The sequence below is a fragment of the Coffea eugenioides genome, chromosome 8 (assembly GCF_003713205.1).
Source record: "Coffea eugenioides isolate CCC68of chromosome 8, Ceug_1.0, whole genome shotgun sequence".
Taxonomy (NCBI): domain Eukaryota; kingdom Viridiplantae; phylum Streptophyta; class Magnoliopsida; order Gentianales; family Rubiaceae; genus Coffea; species Coffea eugenioides.
This window is the reverse complement of record NC_040042.1, coordinates 32,238,503-32,248,034: the sequence shown is the minus strand read 5'-3', so window position 1 is coordinate 32,248,034 and position 9,532 is coordinate 32,238,503. Positions and strand designations below refer to the sequence as shown.

The following is a 9,532-nucleotide window of genomic DNA, read 5'->3' as shown; positions in this document are numbered from 1 at the left end:
TCCGTGGCAGCAACGAAGGAATAGGAAATCCACCAGATAGACATTCACCATGCATTTTTTGCATGGGGATTTACCAGAGGAAGTGTATATTAGGGTTTTAGTGTTAGGGTTTAGGGATTAGGATTGTAGGGTTAGGGTTTTATAAAAAAAAAGAAAGAAAGAATAGCCGCACATCAGATGTGTGGCGATTCCTTTTAAATAAAATATACAAACTTTGCCACTCATTTGACGAGCAGCAAAGCCTTTTGGAAAAAAAAAAAATTCGCTCGTTTAACATCGTTGGTAGAAAAAAATGAAATTTAAAATAATTTTTTTTTATGAAGCCTCTCTTCCTATTTGCGGCGACTCTTAAAGCAAAAGTCACCCCCAACTAACACCACTTTTATAATATTTTCTCGTTTTAACATTATTATGAGAAATTCACCTAATAAGATAGGTAGCCAGCTACCAATTAGTATTTTTGCGTCAATTAAAAAACTTGCCACTTTTTAACTCAATCTTATGGTTCATTCTTCCCAAATTGATCTCGCTCGTCAATTGCTCAACATTGACAATTTGACACTAGCATAAACTAGTCTAGTTGAATAAGTGTTCAAATTAACTCTTGTAATTTCAAGTGTTAAGATATATAAAATTGGTATCGTTTGTAAAAAAAAAAAAATAAGTGTTCAAATCTATTTATCAATATAAACTTAGATGAACATTTATCAAGCTACGTTCAAATTGAGCTCCACTAATTTATATATATACATCCAGATTGAGCTCGACTAATTTATATATATATATATATATATATATATATATACTTTTTTTTTACTTACAAATTTTGAATATATCCCTAATCGAATTAAGTTCGAATCAAACTCCTAATTTCAATGAACATCATTCATCTTCGAATTGATTAATTGGGTAATCAAAGTACAATCGAGTTCTCATGGACATAAGTTTTGATTGAATTATTTGATAGCTCGATTCATCTCTCAGTATACTGAACGGCATACAACTTAAGCGATAAAATAAATTAAAAGATAGCCCTTTTTAATTTATAAATTCCTATATTTTAATCATTTTGTTGTAAATGGACTCTTTTTTACAGCTATTTGTTTCCTCGCGCTGACCGCGTCCTCTTCACATTCTCTCACGCCAGAACGAAATCGGATCAAGCGATATCCACTCTCCCCGGGCCCATGTAACACCCATTATAAAAAAAAGCCTATATAAACAATTAAAAACAGAAAAGAAATCAGAAGCCGTTATCTCCCAATCGATTTCTCTCTGTCCAAAATCCAGTTAAATTGAGATCTCAGCTGAAAAATTTTCCCCGAAAAGAAAACGATAATGGATCCAAGCCCTAAGAATTTCCCAATTCTCTCTTACGTTATGGAGAAATTCCCCAGTATGAAACGCGCCACGGCAACATCCACCGCCGGCGACGACAAGTATGATGTGGAACAACCAGCTCCGCCGCTGCCGGCTTCGGAGGCTTCACAGAAGCCGTATTTCGAGCTGACGGAACAAATGCCTCACTTGACTGACCCTAAACTCATTTCCGAGATGCGATTGGCGGTTTCCGACGTCGCGCAGACTCGTTCGATGCTTCAAGCTCTAGGCGAGCGGCCGGATCATGAGTCGGTGGATACGGCGAAGGCCAAGCTGGCGGAGATTGAGATGAATTTGGCCATGCAGTTGGAGGAGATTGCGCTTTCGCCACGGGGGGAGGAGTCGCCGAAGGATGTTGAGGAAAGGAAGGCGTTGGAGAGGGAGAAGCAGATTTATAAGTCGGTTTTGTCGTTGGATGAGATGCATGAGGCGTATGAGAAGCTGTTGACTGAGGCGGAGGAGAGGTTGCAGAAGATTTATGACGCTGCCGTGGCTGGTGGTGATGTGGCTGATATAGAGGAGAAGGAGGAGGTCGTTGAGGAGGAATTGAATGAAGACGTGGTGACGATTTTGAAGGCGGCTGAAGGGAATGAACCTGTTGAGAGGGTGAATTTATCTGGCAAAAGGCTGAAGTTCCTGCCGGAGGCATTTGGGAGGATTAAATCACTGGTTGTACTTGATTTGTCCAATAATCAACTTGAGGTAATCTCACTCCCAAAAGAAAATTGAAAAATCTTTCGCTAATTGTGCTTTGGAACTTAACGTAATTATAAGATTGTGTTTAGTTGTGAATGTTGGTTGATGTGATTATGCATCCATCTTTTGATTTGTACTAGCAGCTGGTTATGTGACTTTATTGGATTGGGAAACTGATGGAAGTAATTTGAGAGTTTTGCTATGGATAAGGTGTGTTTGGACCTAGTAAGAGATGTACTTTTTTTTTTAAAAAACTTTTTGTGAATGAAGACTAGAAGATCTCTTAGTACATGAATGAGAATTATACGAGTCACCCTCATTGCGTAGTTGCTACTGGATTCTGTCAGGCTTTGGATATGAATGATATAATCCCTAGTATTTGACTCTACTTGTTGTAGGTACTCCTTGAAAAGGAACCTCAGGAAAATTTGCTAATATCACTGCTGGGTGGTCTAAAGGCTTTCCGATCTGTATCAATTGATTATGAATGTCCTAAAAATCAAGGGGATGACATGGGTCTTTCATTGTCAAATCTTTCTCATTCTGCAATTGATCATTTTTTCATTAATCTTTAGTCGTTGAAATTTCTGTTCCAACAGATGCTAACTCTCTTCCATTTGCTATAAGTGTTGCCATAATTTTCTGGTTTCTGATATGTGATAGACGCTCAATAATTGATTATAGACTTTAGGTGATCTGCTTTAAAATGCATCCATCTGCTGTCTGTTATAAATTAAGACACATAGGTTCTTCATTTCTCTTGTCGCCTTTGTTTGCAGTCCCTTGTCACCTCATTTATGGCAGCGAAGGTAGAAAATGCACTATCTGTAAAAGTGTAGGCCAGATAAAGATGAATGGTGAGCAAAAAGTAAAATCAATTGTATAATGATTGAACTTGTTGGCATCAATGAGTTTTGATGAAGCTGGCTGAAGTTTCATTTGAGTTTTCTCTTTAAGCTAGTTAATCTCCCTTTCTCCTTTCTGATTAAGCTTGCCCTGATAGCCTATTCAACGATCTCCTTCTATTTATGGTTGCAAAACCTTTTTTTTTTCCTCCTAAGCCTCACTGTTTTCAATCATGGTCAATTGTAAAATACATTTATATGCAGGACATGTTCACTTTGGTAACAAGTTCACTGAGATACTCATCATTTCTTCCGCGTCCTTCTTTTTGGGCATTATTCTAAGGTTAACTTTTGAGGTCAATCAGTGGACTTGTTTACTCTGATGCTGATACAGTTGATATGGTGGTTTTGTTCGATATTCTCAGTATGGCTACTCTGTTAACATTGTCAGGATTTTTGTATATCTGTTCTTGGTTCTCTTTATTTCTATCTCACATTTTTTCTTTCACTGATGCCAAGGAGATTTTGTTAAAATGGAATGCTAAGGTTGATAATTAGGTTGGGCGAGAATATATGTTTTATGCTTGTGTTGTTCAGAAATTATTAGTTTGGTCAGTTTAGGTTTTGTTGTTGGCTAATATTGTATTGAAAAGCATTTGGCTTCTCACACGGTCTTCCTGCATTATGGAAACAGGCAATTCCTGATTCTATTGCTGGATTAGAAAGTCTTGAGGAGCTTAATGTGTCTTCAAACCTTTTGGAGGCTCTTCCAGATTCAATTGGCTTGCTGTTCAAGTTGAAAATCTTGGATGTCTCTGGAAATAAGCTTACTGCATTGCCTGATAGCATTTGTCGTTGCCGGTAATTAAGTGCAAAAAACCATCTAGTCAACCCAACTTATCTGAGAATTGAGTTACTGATTTTTCACCTTGTTTGCAGGTCATTGGTGGAACTGAATGCAGGGTTTAACAAACTGTCTTACTTGCCAACTAACATTGGGTATGAACTAGTGAATCTAAGAAGACTTTCTGTTCCACTCAACAAACTCCGCCATTTCCCAAGTTCTATTGGTGAAATGAAGTCCTTGTGCTTTCTGGATGCACACTTTAATGAGCTCCAAGGCCTAACGCCGTCAATTGGGAGACTGACAAACCTCGAGATTCTCAATCTCAGCAGTAATTTCAGTGACCTGAAGGAACTTCCTCAGACTATTGGTGATCTATCCAGTCTCAAAGAGCTTGATCTTAGCAACAATCAGATCCATGAACTGCCTGATACATTTGGACGGCTTGACAATCTGATGAAGCTAAATGTAGAGCAGAATCCTCTTGTAGAGCCTCCAAAGGAGATTGTAGATGAAGGCGTTGAAGCTGTCAGGGCGTATATGGTTAAAAGACGACTTGACAGACTCCTAGCGGAAGAGCAAAGGAGCATGTTTGAGGAAAACACCGAGGCAAATTCCAGCATATTAACACGAAGTGCCTCCTGGTTGACTAGGATGGTTTCAAATGTTACTGGGAACCTTTCAGGGTATCTGGGTGCCGCTGGTAACTCGAATGCAGATCCATATCTCAATCAGCCACGATGATTGCGTCTTGCATCTGTCCTGTAAAAAGTCCATGCCCTGTTTTCCTTTTAGCTGAAGGACTAATTTGATGAAGCGATTTCTTGTCTGATCCCCTCTTTAGTTTTATACGCTCAGGTTTTGCAAAATTCTGTTCAGTTACACTACCCTTTTGTAGACATGACTCTATTGATTGGAGATGTTGATGAATTTTTGTCAGGAATTCATGATGTTCCACGCTTCGCTTGCTCTTTAGAAGCTTTTAATAGTTTAGTGATACATAAGCTGAATGGCATGTCTCAAACTCGGCATATCTGCAGAGCAGTTGGGAAATGCTTAATTGTTCTCAATGGAGTTACTTTCATTGCTTGGTTTTGCTATAGACTATATATATGTTTGGTCGGAGAAGCAAGAATGGTAGTGTGAGTTTGTTAGTTCTGCTATCTATGTGTCTTGAAAATAAGAAATGATGATAATAACAATCCAAAATAATACAATCATTATTGTTGTTGACGAGCATTCTTTGGTGCTGCTAGTGTGAATATGCCATTATAATTTTTGCAATTAATGATCCAAAGTGGGACAGTAGAGTTTATATAAAATAGCTGTAGCGGAAAAAAAAAATAGTTAATGATTAAGGTGGAATGAAAGTTTTTTATTAGGCTTTTGACCAATAATATAACTTTTTTTCTAAGCATTGGAACAAATGTAAGTTGATGTGTTATTTTATCTCTTGATTAGTGTGGACTAAATTGTGCATCAAAATGTTGTGAGGGACAAATATTTGCAGCAATTATAAATATCATTTTTTATGAAAATTCTTTGGCAGCCTTATCCTGATTATTCATTTAATTTTTTAACCAAGTTACCTTCGTAACTCTCCATGAATATTTTTTTTTTCTCTTTTTGGTTTCCTGTAACACAGATGTTGTGAGTTGGCTTCACTAGCATATGTGCTAGAAAAAAATAACCTTCTTTTTGTATTATTATTTTCCCAATTCATATTTCACACAAATACAAAGTAGTGTCCTAACTTAATTCAATTGCCAATTCTAATCGTTGAAGAAGACAGAAAATTTTAAACCGGCAACAACAATTTTTTTTTTTTCAGAAATTCCTAAAATTGTACTATTATGTACAAAAAATATAAAAAATTGGGAAACCGGCCAATATATTTTTGAGAAAACGAAAACTAAAAAATTATAAACTGACAATTGGATTTCTTTTTTAATGCCTCAAAGCGATCTCCCTTGGGAACCCGAAAACTTTTAGAAACTATGGGAATCCTACTCCTAAAAGGTAAACTGGCAAAACGAATTTCCTTTTTTTTTTTAATGCCTTAAAGCTATCTTTTATAAGAATCCGACAACTTTTAGAAGCTAGGAATTCCTATCCTATAACAACACTAGAGTTTCTAAAACCAGTGTCTTCTAATCCCAGTACAATTATAACAACGTATAACAACTGACTAGGAGAATTAGTATGCGTTGTTTTTCCAACATCAAAACTCAGAAGATTATACTCAAGTTTCTACATTGTTTGATCAATCTTGATCAACCACGAACAATGTTGTTCATTGACTGCTTAGCAAAACTTGCAACAGGAGAAAAAATCAAACGAGATGAAGAAGAGAGAAAGAAAGCAGCCGCTGATAAGCTTCATCAAGATTCTCTAGTGCCCGAGACGGAGCAGCGCCCAGACTACATCAGATATATGTGCAGACGTAAGAGAACCCCCAGAGACGTCGTCTGTGTCATAAGGAATACTCCAGAGGGGCGTTTTGAGGAATATCCCAAGGAGAAATTGAACAATGGTACTGATTTTGATGATGGCCAGCCGCCCCTTCGTGACGAGAATTGGAGGAGAGAGAGATTGTTGAAGAAACCAGTGGTTTATGATGGTAATGTGAAAGTCAATACGCAAGTAGTGGAAAAAACCATCGAGTATGAGCGTACTAGTAATAGGGTTTCAAAAAGAGAGAGAGTCGTGGTGAAAACCCTGGAGAATAGGGATGAAGAATCCGATGATGATGAACACTATGAAGGCCAAAAATTCATCAAGAAGCGCAAGGAGGGTACTGGTAATGGGATTTTGATAACAGAAAGAATCTTGACGGAGGGTTTTGAAGAGGGATTCAGAAACAAGAATGAGTTGATCAGGAAAGTTGTTCGTAAAAAGAATGGGGCTCCAATAAGACAAGGGTTCTCGAAGGAACATGTGGAAAGTAGCGATGAAGAAACTGATGATGATGAACTTTACCAGCGGGGAAAAGGCGTCAAGAATTACAAGGAGAATTGTAATGGTACTAGTAATGGGATTTTCGTTGGAAAAACAAACAAGAAAAAAGAGGAAGGTTTTGATCGGCAGCGATTCAAGACGAAGAGTGTTAAGAGCAAGAAACATGTTTATGAGGGTCCAAATCCTGCACCTGGTTTGCCAGAGAAAGTCAAGGAACAAATTTGCGAGAGAGCCAGAGAAAAAGGTAGAGTATTTGATGAAAACAATGAGGTAATTTTGGTGATACAGAAGGCTCTCACAGTAAGTGATGTCGCCAAGCAACAAAATCGTATCACCATTCCTGTAAACAAGATGAAGCATGGCTTTCTCAAAGCTTATGAAGAGGCTTTCCTTGAAATATCAGATGGGAAACATCACAATCGTATAATTGTAGATATGATCGAGCCATCGGGTACAGTGAAAACTGCGCCCTTATCAAAGTGGAAGATGGCGAAGCAAAGAGGCAAGCCTAGTATTTCGTACGTAGTGAATGGAGACTGGAAAAATATTGTGAGCAACAATGGGCTTGAAGCTGGCCAAGTTGTGCAATTGTGGGCGGCTCGGATCGGTGAAAAGCTTTGTTTAGCCTTGGTTATACTTGATTGAGGGACTGCAGAAAGTGCTCGTGATTTATACGTAGTTTATCACCCTGATGATGAAGAAATTCACTTTCATATGTTGTCATGTTTAGATTTCTTATGTACTTTTGCTTTCTTCTTCTTATTTTTTATGTACTTTTGCTTTCTTATTTTTTATGTACTTTATACGTAGTTTATCACCCTGATGATGAAGAAATTCACTTTCATATGTTGTCATGTTTAGATTTCTTATGTACTTTTGCTTTCTTCTTCTTCTTTTTTTTTTTTTTTGCCAAACTGATTTTGATTATGATTCAGTGCTTCTGATGCATTGGCTTAGTCTACTAAGAATAAATGTATTTTGGCTTGCAAATAAAAACTATAGGCGTTTTCACAGATAGAAGTGAAGAAATAAAGAAGCTAGCTAATTCGACTGCTCATAAGAAAGACTTTCATAAGTAGCTAATTCAAGTGTTCCTAAGAAAGACCTCGAAGAAGGTTTTGATCGGTGGCAAAAAAAGAGTGAGCAAAGATTGGGAGTTAAGGTCAGTGGTATCTTGCTGTCTAATAGAATCCAGAATTGGAGCGAGTAGCCTCTTGCCTAAGGTCAAAGATGGAGCGGGGAATAACAATTGCCAAAGTCATTAGACAAGGATTTCCTTATGTCAATTGTGAAGCTTAAACTGACAAAAAATTCCTAAACCAGCAAGAAAAATTTTAGAATTGTATTATTTTTTTGATGATATGGCAGAAAGTAATTACACGTAGAATTCAACGCTTCCACAGAGCCCAGAAATCCTACTCCATATGTACAATCCTAAAGTCTGTAAAGCCCTGATGATGAAGATATTCTTTCATATGTTGTCATGTTTAAATTTCTCATGTACTTTTGCTATGTTCATGATATAAACTTTTCTTCGTCTTTTTTTTTTTTTCTTTTTTTTTTTTTGCCAAACTGATTTTGATTATGACTAACGGTCCGTTTGATTCAATGTAAAATATTTTCAACAGAAAATGTCTTCCATGAAAAATTTTATCGAGGAAAATAATTACCTTCTCCATGTTTTTTCCGATGTTTGGGAGGAGATGGAGACTACAAATCTTTAGTGAGCTATTGCACAAGTGGTGGGTTTTGTTCTGAATCTTAAGGCTGGTGGGGGAGCTTGAATAGATAGTCTTACGACTTACGAGGCGGACATGGAAAATAACTTCGGCTCATTTATATGGGAAGTCATTTTACACTATCTGATGTAAAATATTTTCGGGTAGGAAAAATTTTACCAAAGCGATAAGCCAACCAAACAATAGAAAATCTGAAAAACATTTTCTGGAAAATATTTTCCTTCCAAACAAACAGACCCTAGGTGTAAAACTTGTGATGCATTGGCTTAATCTACTACGAATAAATCTAGGTGTTTCCATGGATACAAGTGAAGAAATATAGAAACCAGCTTCTATAATAAGCACTGGCCAGAAAGTGGTTTAATCCAAGTGTTTCCACGGATAGAAGTGAAGAAATATAGAAGCTAGCTTATATAGTAAACACTCTCCAAAAAGTGATTTAACTTACCATGATTAATTTAAAATCTTCAACGCTTTTTAGAGATTATCTTTGTGATTTTCATAAGTAGCTAATTCAACTGCTCATAAGAAATTTTAGAGACTAAAACCGCGCGCATGGGAAGATAATCAATTGCAAGAGAAGGAAAACCTCATGAAAATCAGAAAGTAAGAGCATATGATTGCAACATGTTAGTGTTCGCTTAGTATGCCATTTTCCAACCTTTTACATTCCTTTGCTGAGTTTTTTTCTTTTTTTGGTAAGTGAAAGGTCTTCCTTTGCTGAGTTTTTTTTTTTCCTTGCTTCTCCTACCATTAGCATCCTGTAGCAAACCAAAACACGAATAGTTTGTTTGGATTTCATTTTTCTGGGCTTTTTTAGAAAAATTATTATAGCGATTTGATTAAAAAGGTAATTGAAAATGTGTCCACAAAAAATATAGCAATTTTTCTTTGAAAACTTGCAAACCAAACACACCCGAAAATTCCATCGAAAACTATAGAAACATTTCCCCAACTGCTCTGCCAGGCAAAACTAACGATGGAAGCAGACAAGACATTGCTTCGCCAAATTGCGCTCATTCGGCTAAAAGGAAAGCTAGGCATAGTTTCGGGACAGATGCAAGATACAA

General features: G+C 36.9%; 1 protein-coding gene across 1 annotated transcript; it reads left to right on the top strand.

The window, feature by feature from the left end:
- Window positions 1-1,271: 1,271 nt before the first annotated feature.
- Window positions 1,272-4,849, top strand: LOC113781619 (plant intracellular Ras-group-related LRR protein 9-like). The gene is made up of 3 exons (XM_027327581.1): window positions 1,272-2,082; window positions 3,616-3,782; window positions 3,861-4,849. Exons 1-3 carry the CDS (start codon window positions 1,339-1,341, stop codon window positions 4,507-4,509), a joined length of 1,560 nt encoding a protein of 519 aa, XP_027183382.1. The 5' UTR covers window positions 1,272-1,338; the 3' UTR covers window positions 4,510-4,849.
- The last annotated feature ends 4,683 nt before the right edge of the window (window positions 4,850-9,532 follow it).

Coding starts and splice junctions, on each gene's coding strand:
- LOC113781619 (XM_027327581.1), top strand. CDS start 1,339: ATGGATCCAAGCCCTAAGAATTTCCCAATTCTCTCTTACGTTATGGAG. Junction 2,083..3,615: donor TGTCCAATAATCAACTTGAG/GTAATCTCACTC, acceptor TTATGGAAACAG/GCAATTCCTGATTCTATTGC. Junction 3,783..3,860: donor GATAGCATTTGTCGTTGCCG/GTAATTAAGTGC, acceptor CCTTGTTTGCAG/GTCATTGGTGGAACTGAATG.